Source organism: Macrobrachium nipponense, chromosome 1, assembly GCF_015104395.2.
Source record: "Macrobrachium nipponense isolate FS-2020 chromosome 1, ASM1510439v2, whole genome shotgun sequence".
In the NCBI taxonomy this organism is placed as follows: Eukaryota; Metazoa; Arthropoda; class Malacostraca; order Decapoda; family Palaemonidae; genus Macrobrachium; species Macrobrachium nipponense.
Window position 1 is genome coordinate 84770158 of NC_087200.1, and position 27764 is coordinate 84797921.

The following is a 27764-nucleotide window of genomic DNA, read 5'->3' on the forward strand; positions in this document are numbered from 1 at the left end:
ACAGATCTAAAATGATGCTCGTCGTAACCTTAGTTATAATTGGACTCATCTCTTCACTGGTGGAGATAAGAAAAGGATCATTGGTAAAAAGACATGGAAAAGTCAAAATGATCAGAGCCTTAAGGATAATTACAAAAGACATAACAGTGTTAAATAGTGAGGAAACACTAAGGACACTCCAAACAGATACGTATAAAGTCAGTAACACAGAAGGGTGACAATAATAGAGTAATACATTTGTTTGAAAAATTAAACACAGTAAAAAAAAGAGGTCAAACAGATCCCTCTTACCCTTCATTGGACCTGCTTTGAACACATTATTTGGAGTTATCACCAAAGGAAATGTAGAACATGAAAAAGAAAGAATAGACAGACTGGAAATATGGGGAGTAGAAAGAGGCACAGTGATAAAAAAGTGATTACCTCACACAATCAGAATGCCAAAAAATAGAAAAACTGAAAATTTTTATAAATCAAGTCACTCAGAATGTAACAAAAGAACTAAACAAATTGGAAAACAGTTTTTTTAAAGACATTTGCACTAGAAAGTGAAGTGATATTGCAAGAACATAAGAACACATTAAATGTCATTTTGCTTGCTTATAAAGATATTTTGAAGCCAACACTAATCACTCCTAAAGAGTTAGAAGACATTATTAAGTTTTGTGTAGTAAAGAAACATTTTAAACCACTTGTGGAAGATGTATTCATGTATTACAGTTTAATAAGTTCCAAAGTGCTTTATGATAAAATTATTTTAATTGTGCCTTTAAATACTAGAATCACAAACACATTAGTCACTTTGTACCCATTTCCTATGATAATTAACAATCAAATAATCATTAAAAAAAGGTGATATTAAACATTTCGTATTAGAAGAGCACGTTCTACTATCTTCATTCTTCACTGATAAACAATTTAATGCGTGTATTTTATTATGACCACTGGAATTTATATGCAACTTTGATAGTCTGTATGAAAATACAGATTCATATCCACATATCCAAGAAATGTTGATTAATCAAAATCAAGAAAATGATGTATGTACAATCACAGACTATGATAAAACTTTTGAAGCACTGATAATTGATCAAAAAATTTTTGTATTTTCACTAAATACTGTTGTAGCTAAAATTAAATGTAATGATGGAACAACAGAAATGAGGTATAAAAATGTTAAATCTTTTAAAACATCATGTCAACTGATAACAGCCAACCATTTGTGTTATGAACCTAATGATTTTACAAAATATGAATTAAACAAACGTGCATATAAAAATTACTCATATAAAATAAAAGAATTAAAATTGTCTCACTTAGAATTAAAGACACTTGAAAACTTGAACTATGTTGGTGGCTACTTCTACTACAAGGAAAATGTATCCCAATTTTATCATTAGTAAATCTAGTGTATTAGTAGTAGCTGTTGTTTTGTTTATCATAATAGTAAGAAAAATAATCATTAACTAAACACAAGGGATACTGGCAGAAATTAAAAGAGATGAACCATGATTGAGAATTGATGTTAACTATTTTTTACTTGATAATAATTGTAATAATTTGATGTGCATATTTTTTTCTCTACCATTGAGGAAAGATTTTTTTTTAATTGTGTCCATTATTACCAATTTAGTTATTATAGTCATTGTTATTGTGTACAGTTATTAAAACATTGAGGACAATGTATGGTGCTGGACAAGTGATGTAATGTTAGGGAAAATAGAATAGACATAAAAGAGAGAGAGAGAGAGAGAGAGAGAGAGAGAGAGAGAGAGAGAGAGAGAGAGAGAGATAGACAGATGGATAGACAGAGAGAGAGAGATCCACTGATAGACAGATGGATAGACAGAGAGAGAGAGAGAGAAAAAGAATAATAGAGTAAAGGGGGGAGGAGAGAGTGTTGCGTTAAACACCAGACGTGTTTGTCGTAATGACGACCATAACCCAAACAAAAGGAAGTGTTTATAGTATTAGCAGCAATTTAAAAAATGCAGTAGCTGCTTTATGATAAAACAGTTGAAATAATCCTTAACCTGCCAGCAGAAGCCACACACTTCCTGCGACGTCATTAATCACGCCCAGCAAGGCGGTGTTGAAATTAATCACCGCCAAAAAAGGGTGGTACCATGGACATTGTCATTAGTCACCAACCAATGAGGAAGACCAGAAGGCAGCAACAGAAAAGACTGCCTGCTTTAAGGAGGAGAGATTTCTTTCAATAAATGTTGAGAGAAGAAGCAGAGAAGAAGAGAAGCAAAAGAGCTACCATAGGGTACACTTGCGTGCCTTAACAGATGTGGGTAACAAAGGCTCCATATTTGGACATGTCATCATATTACATCACTTCCTCTCAAGTAGACAATAACAGAGCCGTATAATCTTCAATAGTACTGATTAAGCTTGTATGTTAAATAAAAAGACCAAATAATAAAAGGCACAAAAGCAAGAATAAAAGCCATTACACTGGTAACAAGAAGAAAAATACAGTGGTCCCCCCGTATTCGCGGGGGATGCGTACCAGACCCCCCGTGAATAGTTAGAATCCGTGAATGTTTGGAACCCCTATAAAAATGCTAAAAACAGCCTATTTTGTTAGTTAAAACTTAAGAAAAACCACTAAAAATTTTCATACTTGGTTTTTTTCATAGTTTTATCACAAAAAGTGCATTTTAGGATGAAATTGATAAAAACCAGGAATTTGTGGATATTTCTCATAGAAAAATACCGCGAATGCGCGAATTTTCCGCTAATAATGCAGGGAAACGTTCCCGAGAGAAATCCGTGAATGTGCGAGTCCGCGAATCCGGAGAACGCGAATACGGGGGGTCCACTGTACCTCACATTGGTGGCAAATAACAAAGAATTATTACATTAATAAATGGTCTTCCAGATGCAACATACTCTGACTTTCAATGGTTGGGCAAATTTTACAATTGTGTCCAAAAACTTTCCTAGGTAAACTTCCTGGGTGGATGGCAACAGGCCTGACTTCTCCATGCTGACCTGCAGACCTAAGACTAACAGATATCAAGAGAAAGCTGAAGACAACTATCTAATTCCTTCAAAGAGGTCAGAACAAAGCAGTCATCCAGACAGAGATGAATATGTGCTACAGACGTTGGTGTTCCTATCTCAAGTACATAATGGTATAATTGACACAATGAAAATAAAAGCTGGAAAAGAATATGCTATACCACTCAATAGCAAATCACAGGAACAAAGTCACATAAGCTTAGATAAATTGGAGAAAAACAAAATTAACCATTTCTGGGCTCAGTTCATGTCGCTTCGTGAAATAATCCCTTAAGTTCATTATTTCTAGGTAAATAATACTAACATTACCAGAGAAAAAATAAAATTAGGGGGATGTCAGAGTAACTGACTCGCTCACCCTAAATAAAAAGAGGGTGTCGGTATGTAGCTGGGGCGAGTGAGACCACTACCACGAACCTCTTACCATTTAAAATTCTTCCACATCAACATCCCCCTCCTGAGAAAGCCGATACACGGCTGGCGCCGTCAACTACTACTACTCTACCTACGACGCCGACCGCAGCGCTCCTGGTGGCCATCCTTTTCGTTAGCGAACTTCTGCACACACGTGTCAACTTTTGCTCTGTGTTTTTTGTGCTCATTTTGGGATATTTCGCTTCGCTATGGAATTCCAAGCTATCGCCGCAGCTAAGTTAAGTACCCCGAAAGGTTATATACTAGTTTTATCCAGCCAGGAGCTGTTTTTACCGTTTTTTAGGTCCAGTAATAGTCTCCTGGTCTGGCGCATGGCTCGCCTTGCCGGCTCACCTCATGTTCGGTTAGTTACTTCGGTCCCCCATACCGTAGTATCTATTCCATTTGTATTTCTACTCTTATTATGAGTTTTACATGTGGTACAGAAGTTCCCATTTACTTTATTGCCTTACATCGTACTATTCGGAAGTCCTTTGCCTGTGCTTTAGATTAGTGTTCATGCATGCATGTTCTTTGTCTAGGTATTTAGGCACGTGGGTGATTATTCCAATCCTTTTCGATTTTATTATCTCCCACTAGTGATTTCCATCCTATTTATGTTTACGATGTATTTATTTTGTGGGTTGCATGTTGGGGCGATCAGTTTGGCCTAGGCTATGTTTTGTTGCATTACCGCCTTGTGGTCCTTTTGCGCTCACATGGTCAGCTCGACCTGGGCTATGTTTTGTTGCATTATCGCCTTATGGTCCACCTGCGCTCGCATCGAGCCAGTTGATCGCCCTGGTCCTAGTCCCCTTCCCTTCCTCCCACGTGGAGGGAGGGTTAGTCCCCGTTCGCTACGGCGACCATCTGGGCACCCCCCCCCCCTTTTCCTCCCTACCAGGGGGGATACGGGAGTTTGGACTTATGGAGGTCCTGTCGGACCGGTCTCATTTTCTTTGAGCTTCGGGGAGGTCCCAGCGTGTTCGGGTGGGGTTGGCCACCCCACCAGCTCGCGTCGGGCCTTCTCCGGCGTTCTCATACTACCAGGTTCCCCCTCCCTCCTTATATCGTTTAGCTGACTCCGCCAGCTATTCGGGGGGGGGAATACGGTGTAGACCTTTCATGCTTCAGATGGCCGTAGTATCTTTCGTTTTCTGCCGGAGCACCCGCTCACCATTCGGGCGTTCCGTCGGTTGCCGGAAGATTAGTACGGCGGAGCTAGACTCCACTTATAATATTATTTGTTTTGTTTTAGTTTACTTTATTGTCTTTATGGGTAATCTTCTCAAGTTCTCCGGTGTGTCGTACCCTCACCTCAGTGTACTATATGTGTATGAGCAGGTATCTGGTTTGTCGGAAATCTTCGCTCCGGCGTGTACCGGAGTTTTTCAAATCAGTTTACCGGGTCCCATGGACTCTCACACGGATTACAGGAGAGGATTATGCCCAAAACTTATTCTACTCTGGCATGCAGTGGAGCACCATACCTGAGTAGTCCTGTTAGTATATGCTGGTACTCATGTATCTGTTCACTTACAGGCTACCAACTGTCAGGAGGCCGGATGTAACGCCGTCCTGCAAGACCCTTGTGGGCATGAGGTCTGCCGGACCCACGCTCCCTTTGCTGTCCGCCACAAGGATTTGATCGTGTGGCACCACAAAGCCTGCTCCATATGCTATGAGCTTGTGGAACAGTTTTCGGACGGAGTAAGTATATACCGGCATAGATTTCATTCTTTCCTTGGTATATAGTACTATCAGATAGTCTTGTTTTATATTGCTATATTTGACTAATAAGTTTTTCTGTTAATACGATATCTCCGGGGCTTCGTTGTAAGGATTACAATGACCCTTTGTTCCAGGCTGCCGCTGTGAAGGACGCCGCGTCGACCACCCTGAAAGCCTGGGTAGGTGGCTTCGGCAAGAACACGCCGAAGGGGCAGCCGTACATCCTGGATAAGACCATGGCTGTCCGGATCTTCCCAGGTGGTAAGTCGACCGGCTACGTCGACCCCGTTGCGGCAGCTCTGGCTATCGCCACCATCCAGCAGCAAGTGGAGCAGGCCTTGGCGGTCGGGGGAGCACTGGAGATTACGGCGGACGTCGCAACGCTGGACCTCAACGTAGAACCCATGACGGTAGGAGGAGGTGAGTTGTTGGTTGAGGTGGGTTTGTTGGGTGCCCAAGGGCTTCCCTTGGGCGCTTCTGGATCTTCTTCCCCTTTAGCTTCTTCTTCTTCCTTCCAAGGCTTTACAGAATCAGAGATTGCAACTAGGACGTCTGCCGCCTCAGTTGTTCCCAAGGTTAAGGGACAACGGGAGCAGAAGACCCTAGAGAGGTCGTCTTCCAAGAAGACTTTGGCCTCCTCTTCTCAGAAGACCCCGGCTCACCATCCCAGGGCAGAGAAAGCGAAGACTTCTTCCTCTTTGCACTCCAAAGGGTCTAGAGGCAAGTCCTCTAAGGAGAAGGTCCGCGCTCCCGCCGAGCCAGTACCTTCTTCATCCACCGGAGCTCGTCCGAAAACCCCTGCTGAGACCAGTACCTCTGGTCCCTTCGACCCTGACTTCTTTACAGCAGGGGTCATGCAACAGGTGGGGAACATGGTAAGCGCTATGATGGACACCAGGTTCGATCAAATGCTTGCCCGTATCTCCACCTCGTTTGCTCAGTCCAGCCAATCGATCCAGAACATCGCGGATCGGCTGAAGGACCAGGAAAACAGGCTGGCAGGTCTTAGCCAGAATCCTCCAGCAGTTCTTCCTCTAGCAGGCACCGGAGTACCTCAGATGCCTGACTACAACTCTCTTCCAGCATTCACGATGAGCAATCCTTGGAGGGTAGCAGCCTTCGCACCCTTCAAGGACGGAATGATTTCTATCCCGGACTGTGGAACTCGTCGTATCAAGGACTTCGAGTTCCACCCCGCCGATCTGCAACCACCTTTCATGGGATATGCCAGGTTGACGGAAGCAGCTCTCAATAGGGAGGATAAGATCCCTAAAGAGACTGTGATATACAGCTGGGAAAAGGCTCAGAGGGAATGGGTGAGATGTCTTGAAGAATGGGATTGCACTAATACCAAGCTTCAAGCATTCAAAAGCCCATTCACAATCTTTGCGACGGAGGATGAGGCACCACTTCCCTTCACCACAAAGATTGCTGAAGTCACGATACAGGCCGTCATGAAAGATGAGCCTCTCCCTCAACTGAGGGAATCAGACCCGACGTCACTACTCTTCCCAGCTTTTGGGGACCTCTGGGCAGATCTTCCGGCGACCTTTACCGTAGGGAAGCTCAAACCGGACTGTGCCATCGAACAGTTCGGAGAGAGACTCCCGAGACTTCCAGATAACCTAATCCAAGCTGAGTTTGAAGCAAAGACAAGGTTAGGGAGGACGCTTAACGCCTTGGTAATGACAGAGGTTGCCGCCATGACATATGGTACGGAGCCTCTGTTTAAGCTCTTGGCTAAAGCACAGACACAGACCGTACAGTCGGATCTGTACGAGTTTGTATCAGCAAGGCGAAACTGCAGGAAGCTACTATTTGGCACAAGCCGAATAAGTTGCTGCCTTCATCAATTTGGGGAGCTGACCTCTTTCTTGAAACGGCTGTGAATGAGGTACACCACGAAGCGACCAGGCTCAACCAGAGCCTTAGGGTCCGCTGGGGTCTTTCTACTAAAAGGAAGCAGAAAGCACCCCCTCTAGCTCCAAGAAGCTAAAAAAGACCAGAAAATACCTGGCCTTCCAAGCTCAGCAACAGCAACAATTTGTCCAGGCAGTCCCGGTTCCACAAACCGTGCAACCGACGATCTCCAAGGGCCAAAACCAGCCCATCCTCCTATTGACGCCACAAAACCAGCCCTCCACTTCCTACGCTGTTTCCCCAGCTTTCAATCCCTTTTTTGAAAGCCAGGCTTTCCAAGCCATCAATAGGTTTGCAAGGGGAAGCAGGGCTAGGGGTGCATTTCGCCAGAGGGGTGGCAGAAGGGCAACCAACAGAGGCAAACACTTCCGTGGAGGACGCGGAGCACGTCCTGCACAACAACAGCGAGAACCCTCAGGTAGGAGGGAGGCTGTTTCTCTTCCGTCACAGGTGGGGATTCAGCAGTTGGGCACAGAGTATCGTGTCCAAAGGGCTGGGATGGAGTTGGATCAAAGGTCCTACCTCCATCCAAAACATTCTTTCAACCACCTACACAGGAATTGACAGAGTATGCGAAAGAGCTCCTTCAGAAAGGAGTAGTGTCAAGAGTCAAACATTTAAAGATTCAAGGACGCTTATTCAGCGTTCCAAAGAAAGGCTTAACAAAACGAAGAATAATCTTAGACTTGTCCCGTCTAAACTTATTCATTCGTTGCGACAAGTTCAAAATGCTGACTACCTCGCAGGTGCGGACCTTACTTCCCCGTGGGGCCGTCACCACCTCTATAGATCTTACAGACGCATACTATCATATCCCAGTTGCGAGACATTTCCGCCCATATCTAGGCTTCAGGTTGGGAGACCAGGCATTCTCTTTCAAAGTGATGCCCTTCGGGCTGAATGTAGCCCCCAGGGTCTTCACGAAAATAGCGGAAGTAGTGGTCCAACAGCTGAGATCACAAGGGATAATGGTAGTAGTGTACCTCGACAATTGGCTCATTTGGGCAGCAACCGTCGAGGAATGCCTCAAAGCCACAGACAGTTATTCAACTCCTGGAACATCTAGGGTTCCAAATAAACAAGACCAAGTCCAGGCTTACGCCGGAGTCTCTGTTTCAGTGGCTAGGCATTCAGAGGGACCTAAACTCCCACACTCTGTCAATTCCAGTGGTCAAGAGGAAAGAAATAGCCAAATCAATAGGACAATACCTCAAATGCAAACAAACGTCAAGGAGAAACCAGGAAAGGATCCTAGGTTCCCTCCAATTTGCGTCAGTCACAGACGTTCTGTTGAAAGCAAAATTGAAGGATATAAATCGAGTTTGGCGCTCAAGAGCAAATGTCAAATCTCAAGACAAGTTGTCAATAATCCCGCCGATTCTTCGCAAACGTCTCCGCCCCTGGGCGGAGGCCAAGAGCCTGTCCAAATCAGTTCCTCTCCAGTTCCCTCCTCCAGCGTTGGTTATCCATACGGACGCCTCTCTAAGCGGGTGGGGAGGATACTCCCAATTCAAGAAGGTTCAAGGAACTTGATCACCTCAGTTCCGCCAGCTTCACATAAACGTATTGGAAGCCATGGCAGTATTTCTCACTCTGAAGAGACTTCTACCAGCCAAGAATTCCCATATAAAGCTGGTTTTGGACAGCGCAGTAGTAGTACACTGCATCAACAGGGGAGGATCCAAGTCAAAACATGTGAACCATGTCATGATAGCCATTTTCTCTCTAGCAACCAAGTACAAATGGCATCCGTCCTCCACCCATCTGATGGGAGTAAGGAACGTGATAGCAGACGCCCTGTCCCGATCAGTTCCTCTAGAATCGGAGTGGTCCCTGGACAAGCGCTCATCCCAGTGGATATGCCAGGTCCCAGGTCTCCAAGTAGATCTATTCACATCTGAAGTGAACCACAAGCTCCCTTGCTATGTGGCCCCCAACCTGGACCCTCTGGCCTATGCCATAGACGCAATGCCCATAGACTGGAATCAGTGGAGGAAGATTTACATCTTTCCTCCAGTGAATCTTCTATGGAAAGTCCTGAGCAAACTCAGGACGTTCAAGGGACAAGTAGCTCTAGTAGCCCCGAATTGGCCCAAGAGCAACTGGTATCCTCTCCTCCTAGAATTGGGTCTCCATCCTCGACGGATTCCCAATCCCAGGCTATCTCAGTCAGTACAAATGAGGACTGTGTTCGCTTCCTCCGGAATTCTCAAAACCCTAACTTTATGGACTTCATGAAGTTTGCGGCTAAGAGAGATGCAAATATCGATCCCCAGAATATCCTTTTCTTAGAATCAGATAAGAGGGAATCAACTTTACGTCAGTATGATGCTGCCGTAAAGAAATTGGCAAATTTCCTGAAGGAAACAAACACTTGAACCATGACAGTTAATCTAGCTATATCCTTCTTCAGATCCCTGTTTGAAAAAGGTTTAGCAGCTAGTACTATTACCACTAATAAGTCAGCTTTAAAGAAAATTTTCCAGTTTAGCTTTAAGATAGACTTAACAAACTCCTACTTCACGTCTATCCCTAAAGCCTGCGCTAGGCTCAGACCTTCAGAAAGGCCTAGTTCGGTTTCATGGTTCTTAAATGACGTTCTCAAACTGGCTTCAGATACTGACAACGTTTCATGTAATTATCTCATGTTATTAAGGAAAACATTATTCTTGTTAAGCTTGGCCTCAGGAGCCAGGATATCTGAACTGTCGGCCCTTTCCAGAGATGCTGGACATGTAGAATTCCTCCCATCAGGAGAAGTCTTACTATCTCCAGATTGTAGTTTTCTGGCAAAGAATGAGGATCCTTTAATGAGATGGGCCCCTTGGAAGGTTCTCCCCCTTCCACAAGCCCCTTCTCTTTGTCCAGTGACGACCTTAAGAGCTTATCTGTCCAGGACATCTTCCAGATCCTCAGGGCCCCTCTTTATGAGGGAAAAAGGTGGTACTATTTCAATAACAGGGATTAGACAACAAATCCTTTACTTTATCAAACAAGCTAATCCTGATTCATTCCCTAAAGCCCATGACATAGCATATGAATTTTGATGACTTAAAGAAGTACACGGGCTGGAAATCGCCGACAGTTTTTAGACGTCATCATTTAAAGTCCTTGGAATCTCTTAAATTTCCTGCAGTGGCAGCGGGAAACATTGTTTCTCCTGACACTGCACAGTAGTTGTAGTAGAAGATCCAGATCTCCTTTCTGCCTGCCTCACTAACAATGCACCTAACCTTACCGGCATGTTCATTTGGGTTCCCCAGCCTTAGCTGCCTAAAGGCTACCTATGGTGACGTGCCCCTTATTTTTTGCTAGGGGCACTCACAACTGTAAATATTGATTAGCGACTGTTGCTAATCGGTGTGGTTTCCCTTATTTTTATGCTAGGGAAACACACCAAGTTATACTTATAATATTTAATGTATGTCTTATGATTTAAGTTTTAATGAGTGTTCCTTCTTGATTTGTATTATGAACCTCACTTATATATAATTACATAAATCTAGTTCTAAGTTATCATAAGTTAGTTTAAGTCTAATTTTAAGTCCAATTATATGATAAGTTGGATTCATTAGATTAAGTTAATATTAAGTATGATAACTTGTAAGTTTTAACTAGATTATATTTATTTCTTTAATTTTTTGTTTTATTAAGACCCTTTTATATTTAATTTTCTTCCAATCTTGTGCTAATTCTCTGGTACTATTTCACGAAGCGACACGAACTGAGCCCAGAAAAGGGATTTTGACGTAGGAAAAATCTATTTCTGGGCAAGGGCTCGTGTCGCCCAGTGAAATCCCCCCCTTTTTTCCCACCCTTGTGCCAAAGATTGGCCTCTAACTTCAAGGATGGCCACCAGGAGCTCTGCGGTCGGCGTCGTAGGTAGAGTAGTAGTAGTTGACGGCGCCGGATGTGTATCGGCTCTCTCAGGAGGGGGATGTTGATGTGGAAGAATTCTAAATGGTAAGAGGGTCGTGGTAGTGGTCTCACTCGCCCCAGCTACATACCGACACCCTCTTTTTATTTAGGGTGAGCGAGTCAGTTACTCTGACATCCCCCTAATTTTATTTTTTCTCTGGTAATGTTAGTATTATTTACCTAGAAATAATGAACTTAAGGGATTATTTCACTGGGCGACACAAACCCTTGCCCAGAAATAGATTTTTCCTACGTCAAAATCCCTTTACTGTGACAAGAGTATACAGGAAGCAAATATCACTAAGCAAACATTGCTGTGCCAACAAGAACAGTAAGTATAATTAAGGCAAGTGAGAAAGTTATATTAAAAGCCCATTAATCTCTTTGAAACCAAAAAACCTAAAACTAGATTTATGAAAGTATGAAATGTAAAACTGAATGAAACTTGCAATTCAAATACGTGACAAAAGTGTGAAACCTGCAAAAAATTAGAAACAGTAACAATGCACTTATGCATAATTGTTGATAACACAATATACATATGTACAACGGAACTCTACAAAATATCAATCCCATGAAAAAGAGATGAATATGAGATGGAAATACATTTAAAACTGAATTCCATCAATGGCACATCATAGTAAATGGCCAAAAAACACCAGTCCTTGAGAAAATGGCAGCTCACCCACTTTTGATGCAGGTACAAAGAAGAAAAGCATCTTTTCATGGACTAAAGAGATGGCTGGGTACTTGCAATGGAATCTTTCCACGAAACGTTTTGCTGTGTACATCTGGATGTATTCCATACTGTTAAAGGATATTTATGATTAATGAGCTTGTAATAAAAGTTATAAACTAATATAAACTTTATGAATTCAAATGAAAAATAGGCCTATTACTGTACAGATCAATACGTAGCTATTTATGAGGGTGGTAATAGCCACTTGGCTCTTCTGTTAAGGCCTCAAGTTTGGTTAATTATCTTCTGGCCTGATTCTGGTACCTGTAAATTTTATTTTGATCTATTAATACTAATACAGTCATACCCCTAAATATGAAAGTCCCTACAGACGAAAAATCCAGGTTACGAAGGCAAAGACGGAGACTATTTGCTTCTGTGTACAAAAATAACTCAGGTTGCAAAAGGGTGTATGTACTGTAAAGCCCGAGATTCGCCCGGGCCGCCAAGAACAATTTTAAAACTCGCGTGCCGCCAACTAAATAGACTCGTCACCATCCTCCCACTCTCCCATTGGTTCCTGATGCTAGTCACCGCCGTAAAATCCTGCTCTCCTATTGGTCAGCGTCTGTCCCATCATGCCTCTATGTAAAGGCATTCCTTCACCATTTCATTGTGGCAGCGTTATCATAAACACCTGGCATTCGTTCGTTCACATAGATTTTGTTTGTTAACGTTAATTTGTGTTAGTGATTTCACTTTCGTTGTACTGTAAGTTACTTTATCGTGTTGTGTGTGAACTTAATTACTTACATTATTAGCTATGGGTCTCAAGAATGTTGCTGAAGTTCATAGAAAGAGGAGGATGCTTTCTATGGAGACGAAGATGGAGATAATCAATAAGTGTTAATGTTTTCTGCCATTTGTTAATGTGTTTCGGAAAGTTTAGTGTTAATGTTTCCTGCCATATTTTAATGAGTTTTGTAAAGTTAAGTGTTCATGTTTTCTGCCATTTGTCCTCCTCCTCCTCTGTCGCCACTTTCGGACATCGCTTCATTCGAAAGGTAAGGTTCCACATTTTACTACATATGTACATACAGTATTTCTTGTACCCTGTAAACTAATACACTTTATTTACAGGTACAGTCACGGTTAGGTTAGGTATTGAATGGTCCAAATTGTTGTATTTCATTGCTTATTGGTAAATTTATCTTTATTATAAAATTTACTGTGGTGTTTTTGTAGGGCTTGGAATGAATTAGGCAATTTACATGTAAAACGTAGTTCTAGATACGAAAAAAATCAGGTTACGAAGGCCGCTTCAGAACAGATTAATTTCGTAACCTGAAGCACTACTGTAGTTCTACTTCCAGGACAATAACTATAGGATAATTCCTGGAGCCGAGTTTCCAGCATATGGACGGTCTTTCAGAATTACAAATAGAGTAATACCTCGACATACGAGCGCTCCAACATATGAGCATTTACAGAGATGAGCCAGCCTCCAAGTAAAACTTTGCATTGAGATACGAGCACACTTACAGATACTAACACCAGATGGCCAAGTACTTGGGAGGGCTCTAAGCCTGCTTCACTCGCTCAGTTCACGTGGTCGTCGACTTCCGTACACATCTCCCGAGCATCTCCCATGTTGTGTTTGCATTATTTAAGTGATTTTCATTGTATTTGTGAACATCCTTTGTAGTAAGTGATAGGTTTTAAGAAAGTGAGTGGTAAGGTTGGATTTGAGAAGAAAAAATGCAAGATGATGATAGAGATGAAGAGCTAAGACAAGTGAAGAACTGTAAATAAACACAAATCGAAAAAGTAAAAAAAAAAAAAAGAAATAAGAATAAAAAGTTAAATAAAATTAAGCTAAGTTCAGTTAAGTTAATTTTAAGTTTAAGTGTTACGCTATGTGTGAGGAACAGTATTAAATATGGTATTGAACAACTATCTCCATCCCTTCTCCTCCACACACATCGCCGCTATCATCAGTCTCAAAGGTAAGAACTCATAGTAAACCACATTGTATTTCATATCACAGTAATCATTTATAACACCATTTTGTGCGCGTGTGTACAGTATGTCTCTACAGGCAGTCCCCGGCTTACGATGGGGGTTCTGTTCTTGAGATGTTTCGTAAGCCGAAAATCGTTGTACACCGGAAAATCGTAAAAAATACAGTACAGCGATTTGGGTGTTTTTAGAGGGCTGGAACGGATTAAATTTTTTTCATTAATGGTATTTTATATGGGAAAAATTGAATTGAGATAGTACAAGCAAATTGACTTACGAGCTCAGTCTAGGAACTAATTAAACTCATATTTCAAGGTATTATTGTAGTGATTTACACATGGGAAATTCTTTCAGTGTCATCCTGCCTAATTGGTACTAAATAGGTACATAGTCAAGTAAATTAAATATTTAATTCCCTGCCTGCTTAACAGTGAAATTAGAAAAGTAATAGTTTCGGTATAAATTTCAGTTTCAATTGCATATTCTTTGTTTGGAACATTGCCTTCACTATACATTCCTCCACACTTTTTATTCAGCTCCTAAACAGAGATTCTAAGCTGTATGAAATAAACTAACACTTTCTGGGCTTGACCCGTGTCGGCCTGTGAAATGGTTCCTTTGATACTATTTCTGAAGAATAAATATGCTATTCATCCTAGAGAAAAAAGAAACAATATAATGCCAAGATAAATGGCTCGCTCACTTCTTATAGAAGTGTCGGTATAGTAAGGAGCGAGTGGAATCACTACCAGAGGTCCCTTGCCATTTAGCTTCTTCCTTCGACAAAACCCCGAACTACGGAGGAGCCGTGCTACAGCTCCCGGTCTACTACTACCGTGAGCGCCTCCGACGCCTGAGACGTCATTCCTTCGATAGCGCGCGTTACACCAAACGTTAAAATTTTTTCGGTGCTGTGTTTCGCTCTATTTGGATTTATTTGGATTTATTTTCAAGAGTCTTCAACTTCTGCTTCTAAGTTAAGTACTGTTTGGGGTTACTGATCTCATTTTATGATGATCTTCGTGTTTTATACATATTCGGAGCCTTATCGGCCGGTATGCCCCTCGACCGCATGGCGGTTACGGGTTATCTCTTTCGGTCTTCCATACCGTTAGAGATTTCCCTTTTTCTCAGTACTTTAGATATGGTTACTTATACATAGTCTCTATATCTTTATGCAGTTAGTTTTTTAGTTAGCCTCCACGGGGCACGCTCCGACCGCACGTTTCGGACCTTAGTCTAGCTACGCCTTACATTGTTAGGAGTTTTATCAGTCACGATTGAGAGTCAATATCATCTTAATTATTCTGATGTTCTCTCTTTCCTTCTCTAGTTCCTGATTACCTTTAATAATATTATAGGTACTAGGTTGGCTAACATACACCATGCTTCGGTATGGCGATTAGCTTCCCTGGTTATAATTTATTTTTGAACCGTTAAGTTAGGCTGTTTCATACCCCAATTGTCGATTGGTGATTAGCCTGCCCCACCCCCGTCTTTCTTGAACTAGAGGTTAAATTAGGCTAACATACCCCTTTCTTCGGATCGGCGATTAACCTAATTTTCTGTTTGCTTAGCTTCGTGTTCCCCAGTGTTAGTCTAGCTTTAAGATATCGCTAATTTTATTTGATTGATTATTATAAATAACTCCTATTTATATCAGTGATATTGATGTTGTTCCGACGGTTCTCCCCACCTCGTATCTTTCACCTGGCTGGGAAGACCACCGGTTTATCACGGTGAGCCACCCGGTTACGGGGGTCCCCTCCCGTCCCCCCATTCCCCCCCCTCCATACATTGCCATCCACGTCGATGGGTGATGACTCGTTTCTCACAGCTAGCGTCCGAGTCTGCATGAGAGGGGGTGACTCACGGGACTGGTGGGGATCTCCCCTCCCCTACTGGTACTCTCACTCGTCACGTGCCTCGGGGGCTCGGGACCTACCTCCCCCTTCTTCTCCGTCCTTAACTGGCCGCTCAGGGTGGGGGAGGGCTCCCCTACCCCACATTCTTCCCTACTCTTTCCCCCTCAGTTCAGTCCGGCAGGTGTCTATCCGCCGCTACCGAACATAGAGAGGGGGGGAGGGAACCACTGGGTTTCCTATCCACTTAGGATAGTTCACACGAGCACTTACTGATATAAGGGGTTTTTATTTGTTTTATTTTGTGTTATTTAATGTTTAGAATCTTTTGCGTTACTCCGGGGGGGGGTGGGTTGGGGGGTTTTTTATTTCCGCCTCTCGTACTATCCCTTGCTTCGTTAGAAGTTTGACATTGCTCACTCCAATATTAATTAAACTCCGGGCCATACGGAGAACTCCGGGCCCTACGGAGTCTATTTTTAGTCATATGACAAGTGAGCTTAGGCGGAGGCAGAGACTTTCTTCCCCCCTCGTAATTTTTTCTACGTAATATTAATAGTAGATCTCTATCGTCGGTCCTACTCCCGGCACCCACGGATAGTTTGCATATTATTCCACCGGAGGTTGTCATTGGTACTCATGTATCCTTTGACTTACAGATGTTGTGCCAGGAGATTGGGTGCAGTGCCATCCTCCAAGACCTGTGCGGCCATATAGTATGCCGTTCTCATGCAGGATGTGCAGTGAAAGTGGAGGATTTTATCGTTTGGCATCATGAAGCTTGCCAAACCTGCTACTTGCTAGTAGGAGATGCCTCACTAGTAGTAAGTTTCTTAGCACTTCTTCATTCATTCGTCCACCTGGAATACTTGTTGTTATATTATACCTTTCACATATGAGACACATATTCATATAATCTCAACACAACAGACATTCCTCCCCTATCCTCTCCCTAACTCTAGACCCTTTTTACAGGGTTCTGATGAAGAAAAGAAGAAAGCTTTGTCGACTCTCAAGCTTGGGTAGGGGGTTTTTGGCCGGAATTCTAAGGGCCGCCCTACATTCTTACCCAGGATATGGCGGACCTAATATTCCCAGGAGCCAAGAAAGGATCAGTGGTGGACCCGATAGCGGCCGCCCCTTTGCTGGCCGACCTTCAAGTCATGATCTCCCTACAGGAGGGGGATTTCCCAGAGGACGTGCAGAAAAGACGTTGCGGCAATGAACCTCGACGTTGAACCCATGGCTATTGATCCATGGGTACAGGTAAGGGTGTAGTAGGGGCAGCTCCTGTGGGTTCTCAGGGCCCTTTCCTGAATTCCCTTTCTCCATCACCTTCTACTGATCCTTCTACTTCCACTTCTTCCGGGCTTCACTGAAGAGCAGCGGTCTGTCCGTCCTAAGGCTACTTCAGTGATCCCCAAGGCTAAGATGAACCGAGGAGAAACTTAAAAAGTCTCATCCCCAAGAAATCGGTCATCCTGACAGACACCTATAACTCCGGCTCACCACCCCGGATCAGTTAGGTCAAGGGAGGCCTCTTCCTCTGCGTCGAGGTCCCCCAAACATAGATCACGTAAGGATCGGGCTCAAGTCCCTCTTTTTGATCCCGAATCCTTTTCGGCTAACATTCTGGAGGCAGGTGGGAGTGATCGTAGGGGCCTTGGTTGACAACAAGGTCGGCTCGGTGCTCTCCCAGCTCTCCAGTTCTGTTACGTCTTCCGGCCAGTCGATCCAATCGCTGGCGGAACGGCTGGCCGCTCAGGAGAATGCCATCGCCGGGATCCAAACCTCGATTGCGGCAGGTTCCACCCCTCTATCTGTGCCACCTTCTCCTCTTCCAATGCCAGATTCCAGCCAACTGCCGGAATTCAAGGCGGCCAAACCCTTGGAGGATCGCTTCGTATGCCCCGTTTGTCAACGGAATGTTGACAATCGAAGGCATAGGAACTCGAAGGCGTGAGGACTTCGAGTTCCACCCCAGAGACCTTCAACCACCATTCATTGGCTACGTCCGACTAACGGAAGCAGCGATGATGAGAGAGGACAAGGTTCCCAAGGAAACAGTGATCCTTCCGAGGGAACAGGCACAGCAGACTCTAATGAGAAGTCTGGAAGAATGGGGGTGTGAAAACACCCGCATCACAGCCTTTAGGAGTCCTTTCACCATTTTTACTCCGGTGGAAGGGACTCCGCTACCACTGACCCTTAAGGTAGTGGAAGCAACCTTTCAGGCCGCCCTGAAAGACGAGCCCCTGCCTCAACTACGAGAGACGGAACCCACCTCTCTCTTAGTCCCAGGCTCCGAGACGTACTTCGAAGGGGCAGTTCCTACTTTCTCAGTAGGAAAACTAAAGGCGGACTGTGCCACCTCTCTCTTTAGTGAGAGACTCCCCAGGTTGTCGGACTCTCTCATCCAGATGGAGTACGACGCCCGGACTAGGCTCGCCGAGATCCCTTTCCTCCATGACTATGGCGGAGATGACGGCTCTTGTATACCAACAAGAGCCGTATTTAAAGTTTTGGCTAAAGGTCTGCTGCACACCATGCAGGTGGACCTTTACGACTTCCTCATAGCCAGGAGAAATTGTAGGAAGCACGTTCTGGCGGAAGCTACTATCGCCATGAACCGAATAAACTGATTGCTTCCTCAATTTGGGGAACGGAACCTCTTTTCCAGCACCAGTAGTAGCAGAAGTCCTTCATGAGGCTTCTAAGGTCAAACCAGTGCCTCAAAGTCAGGTGGGGACTGGTAGCAAAGCGGAGGCAGGAATCTTCTGGTCCTAACCCAAGGAACAAGAAGAAACCAAGGAAGTTCTCTCCCTTCCAGCCTTCTCAACAAACGTTGGTTGCAGGCAGTCCCAGCATCACAAGGGCCAACCATCGTCAAAGGGTCAACAACATACCTTGTTCTGACCCCTCAGTCCCAGCAATCTCAACCCTCCACTTCCTTTGCTGTCTCGCCAGCCTACAATTCCAACTATGAAAGCCAGAACTTTCAGGCTTTCAATAGGTTTGCGAGAGGCAGTAGAGCAAGAGGTGCCTCTCGATTCAGAGGATCCGGCAGGGCTGCTAACAGGGGAAGAGGTTTCCGAGGAGCAAGAGGTGGCCGCCCCTCGGCAAACCAGCAGTGAGAATCCCAAGGTAGGAGGGAGGCTGTACCTCTTCCGCCAGAGGTGGGGGTTCAGCCCTTGGGCTCAAAGTATAGTAACAAAGGGACTAGTTGGAGTTGGCTAGAGGGCCCTCCTCCAACCAACAGATTCTATCAAGCACCAACAACGGAATTGGTAGAGTATACCGAAGACCTCCTTCTCAAGGAGTAGTCTCAAGAGTCAACAATTTTAAAATTTCAAGGACGCTTGTTCAGCGTGCCAAAGAAAGACTCGGTAAACCCGAAAGAATCATCTTAGACTGTCCCATCTGAACTTATTCATTCATTGCGACAAGTTCAGGATGCTGACCGTTTCGCAGGTACGGACCTTACTTCCACGTGGGGCGTCACAAAACCTCTATAGATCTTACAGATGCCTACTATCATGTTCCATAGCCAGACACTTCCGTCCATTCCTAGGCTTCAAACTAGGCAACAGATCCTACTCCTTCAGGTAATGCCATTCGGGCTCAACATAGCCCCAGGATCTTCACCAAATTGGCGGAAGCAGTAGTGCAAGAGCTAAGGAAACAGGGAATAATGTTAGTGGCTTATCTGGACGATTGGCTTATTTGGGCAAAGAACCCCAAAGAATGCAAAGAAGCAACGGTCAGAGTGATCGAATTCCATGGAACATTTAGGTTTTCAAATAAACAAAACCCAAGTCCAGACTAACACCGGAATCTCGATTCCAGTGGTTAGGCCTTCAGTGGGACTTACAATCGCACACTCTATCAATTCCGTCGTTAAAGAAAAGGAAAGAAATTGCAAGAGCTACAAAACAATTTCTCAAACGACAACAAACATCCAGGAGGTGCAGGAGAGGATCCTGGGCTCACTCCAGTTTGCATCAGTCACAGACGTTCTGCTCAGAGCCAACTCAAAGATATAAACGGAGGTATGGCGCTCAAGAGCGAATTGCAGATCACGGGGACAAACTAGCCTTTATTTCCCAGCAATCTTACGGAAAACGTCTCCGCCCTGGACGGAGACAAAGACCTTTCAAAAGCAATTCCTCTACAGTTTCCCCCTCCATCATTAGTGATCCACACAGACGCCTCACTAACAGGGTGGGGAGGAGACTCCCAGTACGAAAAAGTTCAAGGAACTTGGTCGTTAACATTCCGCCAGATATATCAATGTACTGGCAGGCCATGGCAGTATTCCTCACACTGAACGACTCCGTGCCGCCCAAGAACTCTCATTGTTTCAAATTAGTTCTGGGGACAGTGCAGTAGTAGTTACACTGCATCAACAGGGGCGGATCCAAGTCAAGCCACTTGAACCATGTCATGATAGCCATCTTTTCTCTGGCATGCAAAACAAATGGCACCTGTCAGCCACTCACCTGCAGGAGTCAAGAACGTAGTAGCAGACGCTCTATCACGCTCCGCTCCGTTGGAATCGGAGTGGACACTGGACAGGAGTTCATTCAATTGGATCAGTCTACAAGTCCCGGACTCCAAGTAGACCTCTTCGCCACGGAGTCAAACCACAAACTCCCTTGTTACGTGGCACCCAACCTCGATCCTCTAGCATACGCTACGGATGCAATGATCCTCGATTGGAACGAATGGAAGAATATTTACCTCTTCCCTCCGGTGAACATTCTCATGAAAAAGAAGTTTTAGACAAACTCAGGACATTCAAAGGCCAAGTAGCTCTAGTAGCTCCCAACTGGCCAAGAGCAATTGGTTCCCTCTACGCCTAGAGTTGAGACTCGACCACTACGGATCCCACCCCAAACTAACCCAGTTAGTGCAAACTCAGACTGTGTCCGCTTCCTCAAGAATTCAGAAAACCCTAACTTTATGGATTTTCTGAATTCGCAGCCATGAGGAATGCAGAAATTGATCCCCAGAATATCTCATTCTTGGAATCAGATAAAAGAGAATCTACTCTCCGACAATATGATTCATCTGTCAAGAAAACTAGCAGAGTTCTTAAGTTGTCAAATTCTCAAGTCATGACAACGAACCTAGCCATAACTTTCTTCAGATCATTGTTTGAGAAAGGCCTTCTTAGCAGCAAGCACTATCACTACGACCAAATCAGCTCTTAAAAAGATCTTCCAATTTGGTTTTAGCATAGACCTTACGGATTCGTACTTTACGTCCATACCAAAAAGCTTGTGCTAGATTAAGACCATCAACGAGACCTAAATCAGTCTCTTGGTTCTTAAATGATGTCCTCAAACTGGCCTCGGACATTAACAATGACTCTTGCAATTATATATCCCTCCTGAGGGAAACAAAACCCTATTCTTATTAAGTTTAGCCTCCGGAGCTAGAATATCAGAACTGTCAGCTTTATTCAAGGGAACCAGGCCACATTGAGTTCCTCCCTCAGGGGAAGTCCTCTTATCCCCAGATTCGCCATTTTTCTTTTTTAGCCAAAAATGAAGACCCACAGGACAGATGGTCCTCGTGGAAAATCCTACCACTACCTCAAGACATTTCCTTTGTCCTGTCAACTCATTAAGAGCTACCTAAGCAGAAACAACTCTGAAATCTTCAGGCCCATTGTTCATTAGGAAGGGAGGTGGTACTTTATCCCTAAAAGGGATCAGGCAACAAATTTTATACTTCATTAAACAGGCCAATCCAGAGTCCTTTCCTCGGGCCCACGATGTTAGGGCGGTGGCATCTATTAATTATTTCCAACACATGAATTTTGACGATCTTAAGAAGTATACAGGCTGGGAAATCTCCGACAGTTTTCAAACGGCACTACCTAAAACCCTTAGAAGCCCTCAAATTTCCAGCAGTGGCAGCTGGAAACACAGTTTCTCCTGATTCTTAATTTTTACTATAACTTCTTGTAGCCTTCCCTTCTACCTGCCCATCCCCTTGCACCCACCCTTACTTAGTTTAGTCGCCTCCATGTATTGGGTTACTTGAGTTTGCTTTTGTTCATCATTCTAATCGGATTCAGTTCCATTCTTTTGTATATATCAACTTATATCTTGTCTTTGCCTAACCTGTATTGTTATTGTTTGTTGTTAGGCTAACTAATTTTTAAGTGATAACCCGTGTTTTAGGGCTTATACTTCCCTTAGGGTAAGACTGTAATTTTAGTTGATTATTATACTATTAACCTTACAAGTGTTTAACTTTACCTTTTTAATTTACTGTTTACTGTTCCTCAAGCTTGGTGTTTGGCATTCTCTGGTACTATTTCACAGGCCGACACGGGTCAAGCCCAGGAGAAAAGATTTTGACGAAGGAAAAATCTATTTCTGGGCAACGACCTGTGTCGCCCTGTGAAACCCCACCCTGTAGTTAGATTATCCTCACCCAGCTTACCCCAAGCTTGGAGGCTATCTTCAGGAATGACGTCTCAGGCGTCGGAGGCGCTCACGGTAGTAGTATAGACCGGGAGCTGTAGCACGGCTCCTCCGTTAGTTCGGGGTTTTGTCGAAGGAAGAAGCTAAATGGCAAGGGACCCTCTGGTAGTGATTCCACTCGCTCCTTACTATACCGACACTTCTATAAGAAGTGAGAGAGCCATTTATCTTGGCATATATTGTTTCTTTTTTCTCTAGGATGAATAGCAATATTTATTCTTCAGAAATAGTATCAAAGGAACCATTTCACAGGGCGACACAGGTCGTTGCCCAGAAATAGATTTTTCCTCGTCAAAATCCCTTAATTAAGCAATGTAATTTATGCATAAAAAATCAACAAAATGAAAATTCAACATACCCAAACAGTCTTTCAAAGATGGAGAAAGTGTGAAACTTTCAGGGCAGGTACAAGAATATGAACCCTCACTATTTTCACACCCGTGTGAGCATCCATTATCACCAGTACTGCATTCATCAATATCTATTTAAATGAAAATAAAAATTAATTAGAAAATGAAAATAAGGAAACTGTCAAAACAGACAAACATCCTACCATGATATTTCTGTAAGCAATACAAAATGCCTATATTATACAAGAGAAAATATTAACTACTATGTATTTCATTTACACGTATTGAGTACTCTCAAAGCAGCTATCTACAGTGGTACCTCGACATACGAAAGGCTCAACTTACGAAAAACTCGAGATACGTAAGCAAATATGAAAAATTTTACGGCTCTACATACGAAAATTGCTCAAGTTACGAAAGGTTGTTGCTGTAAAGTCCCGAGATTCGCCGGACCACGAGAACAATTTTAAAACTCACGCGCCGCCAACTTAGTAAACTCGCCACCATCCTCCCGCTCTCCCATTGGTTCCTGATGCTAGTCACCCCCATAAGATCCTGCTCTCCTATTGGCCAGCATTTACCCCTTGTGCTTTAAGTATTCTATTGGTAAAAGGATGCTGTAAATTGAAAAACTTATTCATGCAATACATTTAATAAAAAAAAAACATTAGGTAAAGATAGAATAAAGAATAGAAATGAATGGTTATTACACTGTTTGGTAGTTTCAGTAGTTGAAGAGAGATAATGAAAATTTATGGCTTACTGTGTACTAGGAAAAGTGATTGCTTGGCGATCGTTCGATACTCATCGTAAGTGCTGGATGTAAACAGAAGTTTGGAAGCTTTTATTTTGTTTGTTTATTATAGTTAATGGTTACTTAATAATTATTTGAAATGAGTACATGCAATGCATTTAATAAAAAAATTGTGAATTAGATCATCATAAAATATAAAATAAATCAGACTCTATCATCGAAGCCAACAAATACGTATTTTTTAGAATTCTTCTTCTGTTTTAATATTACGTTATGTATATGTTTCATTATAGCTGTCAGTAACTCGGTATCTCCATTAGGTAAAGATAGAATAAAGAATAGAAATGAATGGTTATTATACTGTTTGGTAGTTTCATTAGTTGAAGAGAGATACTAATGAAAATTTATGGCTTACTGTGTCCTAGGAAAAGTGATTGCTTGGCGTTCGTTCGGTACTCGTAACAGCTGAATGTAAACAAACGATTGGAAGGTTTTTTTTTGTTTGTTTGTGTATTATAGTTAATGATTAATTAATAATTATTTGAAATGAGTACATACTGATTATTTATACATTTTATTGGCATATTCTAAGCTTTTAGCTTCTTAGGTTTAGATGTCAGAATCATAGACTAGGCTACAGTAGCAACCGCTAACATAGGCTAAGCTTATTGCTAAGGGACATATGCTAAAGTCCTAATATATGCAGTAAAAATGGGGTTGAACATTACATGCAGTTGAATATTACTCAAGTATGTACAGTATTTTGCCTTTTTTGGAGTCATTATTTTCTTCCGGTTCGGAATCAGCGTCGTAACCCTAGAACATGTGTTTTAGGCCTGGAAATATAATTTACTGGGGTGTTTTTGTAGGGCTTGGAACGGATTAGGCATTTTACATGTAAAATGCGGTTCAAGATACGAAAAACTCATGATACGAAGGCCGCCTCGGAACGGATTAATTTTGTATCTCGAGGTACCACTGTACTTCAGTTCATCAAATAATGGGACTTACCATGGCATGTTTTGTTGTCAAAGCCAAGGGAGTACCCAACTGGGCAAGAACAGTGAGCATCACCATGAGTGTTCACACATATATCTGAGCACCCATGGTTGTCATTTTTGCATTCATCAACATCTGTCAGGAAAAGGTATAACATAAGCATAAAAATGGAATTTTGACATTGGAATTAACTATAGATATTATCACTAAAAAAATGCACAGAATACATAAAAAAAGATAGGAAATAGCTTTTACCTGCATATTAATACTAAAAAGAAATAATGTTGGACTCCACAAAATTTAGTGTTCCCTGAGTTAGCTACTTTCAAAAAACATTTGAAACTATCACTTGCTGTTCTAGACAAACGAGAAAGCATTTTCTTCTCTAGTGCTAAACTTATTCCTCCAATAAAATTTGCTTCAGACACATTAACAGCCAGTCTTTTTAAGTAAAAATTACATCCAGATACACAGTACTCTCACATCACCAAAGTCTGGTAAGAAAAACTCATATTTGATCAAAAGTGTCAATCAGAACTAGTATATCTCAACAGGGAATACAATGAAAAACCTTATGTATAGGCTGAGAGCTACTTACATGTTTCAAAGACCTGATTATCAGCTCAGAATACGTATATTGTTAGTATTGGTTCGAAATGAATTAAGTTATTCCCCATTCTTTTAATTTTGAAAAACCAATAGCATTATGTATGTACTTGTTTTTACCAGATGTTGTTCTAACAATGGTTGGTCACATAATTCTTTACTCTGAAGATATGAATATTCTCCTTCCATCTCATTTTCTGAGCAAAGAAATGCGAGACAAATCAGTGTTAAAAAATGAGTGAAGTTGAGACAAAGCACAGGAATAACGAGTGACCGAATTTTACAGAAGCCCTTTGCATCAAGCAGTTTTGGGGGCGATGTTGATGAAAATTGTATGGCTTACTGAACTTGTAACTTTTAGTTTATTTAGGTTAGCCACTGACATGTCTGACATTTTAAGCAGATCACATGCTTATATTAATTTTTGTGTCAACATGCCCAGATTACATTTCTTAACTGTACAGCAGGGTTTTCTATGACTGTTACTGCCTTGAATTTTTAAGCTACAAAATATTAAGCAAATTTTATAGTGTACATTTGGATACAAAAACATTTATGTACAACTTTTGGCGTTTTGGAGCTAATTTTACTCCAGTGGTATCAGTTATCTTTGATTGCCTTTAAACAAAATACCGAGATAATGTACGTACATTGAAATTTTATGAACATACAATTAAAGGATTTTGATAAAGCAGTGGAAAATTTCTAGACTTAATTCATCACACAGAGTGAAAAACCATAGAGAATGCAAAGCATCCTCCTTAAAGCAAGCAAAATATGCAGGTCCCCATGGGGGATACTATCAGTACACCCCATAAGGTGCACTGAAGGAATTGCTAAAGGGTGTTTTCAGAATCCCTTTGGGTCCTACTGCACCTAAGTTTTAATATTTTACTCTACATGCAATCCCATATCCTTTCTTCCATCTTGTCCAACCTCTCTTGTTATTACTTCTTAGATCTTTGTATTTCTTCCCATTTATTTCCTGGTTAAACTATTTGTTATCCTATCCTATCCCATCCCATCCCATTTATTTCATAGATATCTTTAATCTTTCTGTCCAACCACTCAAACTCCATCTTTTCACAGTCTGAAGTATTAGATAGTTTAAAGTCCACCAACAATCGACATTACAGGATAAATTTCAAGATTCAAAATATTCAGGTGTGAGGTTGGCCAGTTTCTTTGAGCACACTACCTGGCTTTTCTGTCATTAGTCTGTTATTTGCTACAGGTTATTCATTTCCTTTCTACCAACTATAAGTCAGTACACTTGAATTTCCAAATTTCAATTTATCACTGGTGTAAGTGCACTCAAAACGCATTTGTTCTTGACATCATTATTGAAGACTTAATGAAGATATACCATAATCAGTAGTACCATATAATGAAGACACATTTCTTAAAAGTACAAGTGTTCTATTGGCAACTGCTTTAAGTTTCTCTTAAAAATAAAATACACTTATACAATGTGTCAAAAAAAAATATCAGTCCAGACATATACAAAACAGTAACTTGAAAATTCCAGTACTAACCCTGACAACTTTGATTATCTTCTGTAGGACTGAGGCCAGGAGGGCATTCTAGGGCCAAAACAAACTCATCAGCCTCAGCACAATGATAGCTTCCAGGAGTGTTAATGCATCCATGTTCACACTTACTGGCAATTTCTTCATGTTCACATTCATTGACATCTAGAAAAATAATTGGGAATTAAAAAACTTAAAAGTTTATTGGGTAGGTGCAATATTCAGAAGAGAAATATTATAGATAAGCCATTTTTTCCTTAAGTGGGCTATGAAATGGATACTGTACCACAAATCCACTAAAAAGTGTTTATTAAATAAAAATGAGTAAAACTGGTTACTGAAAATTTCACCAAGAATAATTACACTATTGCCACCAAGTTCAGAATTTACTTACCCTCACATGTCTTCCAATCCATGGCCATGATAAATCCCTCAGGACAGGTGCAAAAGATCTGTCCAAAGGTGTTGAGACATATATGGGAACAACCTCCATTATTGATTGCACACTCATCTACATCTTCGCAAGTGTGGTTGTCAGCACCTAAATGTGTTCCTAAAAGGAGATGAAAAAGTATGACATACATATGTACATACATAAAATTAAATGCAGTTTATGTAATAAAATTAGATGCAAGTCCATAAAGATGCATCATAGACAGTAATTTGTACATTTTAAATTACATTTGCTTAGATTTCCCATAACTATGCTTAGTTGGTATTATAAATGAATACATACAATTGAAGACTTTGAGAAAATATGTTTATGATCCACTTAAAAACAGAGTAACCCCTATGAATTTCACGATAATGTTTTCCTTCCCTCAATACTAAATAAGAAGTATTAAGAAAGTATTTTTCAATTAAACATAAATTTTGTAAATGTGAAGATTTCAACCAACAACGTGTATTAAGCTCTGGTCTGAATCTTCATTTCAAATTTCTTCAATCAATAAGTTTTTCTTACTGAATTGTAAACCCTTAAGCACTGCCCTATGGAAATTATAAATGATGTCTCAGTGGTCTGGTTAAATTATTAACTGTGACTTTAAGGATTTTGTATCGGTTAAATACAAGAGAAACAGCCAAGGCCTCTATAAGCGTAATGGGTGAAATCTTCAAAACACAATAAATACAGTAGTTACAGTTCATTATACATTACCTGGTATACTATCACAAGAACAAATATAGCCACCCTCTGTGTTGGTACACGTATCCTGACAAGGTCCATGGCCATTTCTCAGGCGACACTCATTCTTGTCTGTTGACAAAAAATTTAGGAAAATGTTTTTTAAACATCAGATTTTTGACAGGTTAAAAGTGCTTTGCTGCTAAAATCAGTAACAGAATAAAACAAGCACAACAACAATCTGCAGTATCAAATGGAAACAAAGTACGTTAACTAACTGATATGTCATATTAACAACATTGATCTATAAAATGGCAGCATGTCAGT

At 41.9% G+C, this 27764-nt stretch overlaps 1 protein-coding gene across 6 annotated transcripts in view; it reads right to left on the reverse strand.

Annotated features, from left to right (window-relative positions):
- Nucleotides 1–27764, reverse strand: part of LOC135219424 (uncharacterized) — a 913425-nt gene that overhangs the window by 262989 nt on the left and 622672 nt on the right. For all 6 annotated transcript variants that reach the window (XM_064256195.1, XM_064256199.1, XM_064256198.1 and 3 more), the window contains exons 13-17: nt 27471–27569; nt 26706–26864; nt 26318–26476; nt 24189–24311; nt 22432–22554 (exon numbers count right to left, since the gene is read on the reverse strand). In XM_064256195.1, coding sequence (XP_064112265.1) covers nt 22432–22554; nt 24189–24311; nt 26318–26476; nt 26706–26864; nt 27471–27569 — 663 coding nt within the window. The remainder of the gene's footprint in view (nt 1–22431; nt 22555–24188; nt 24312–26317; nt 26477–26705; nt 26865–27470; nt 27570–27764) is intronic.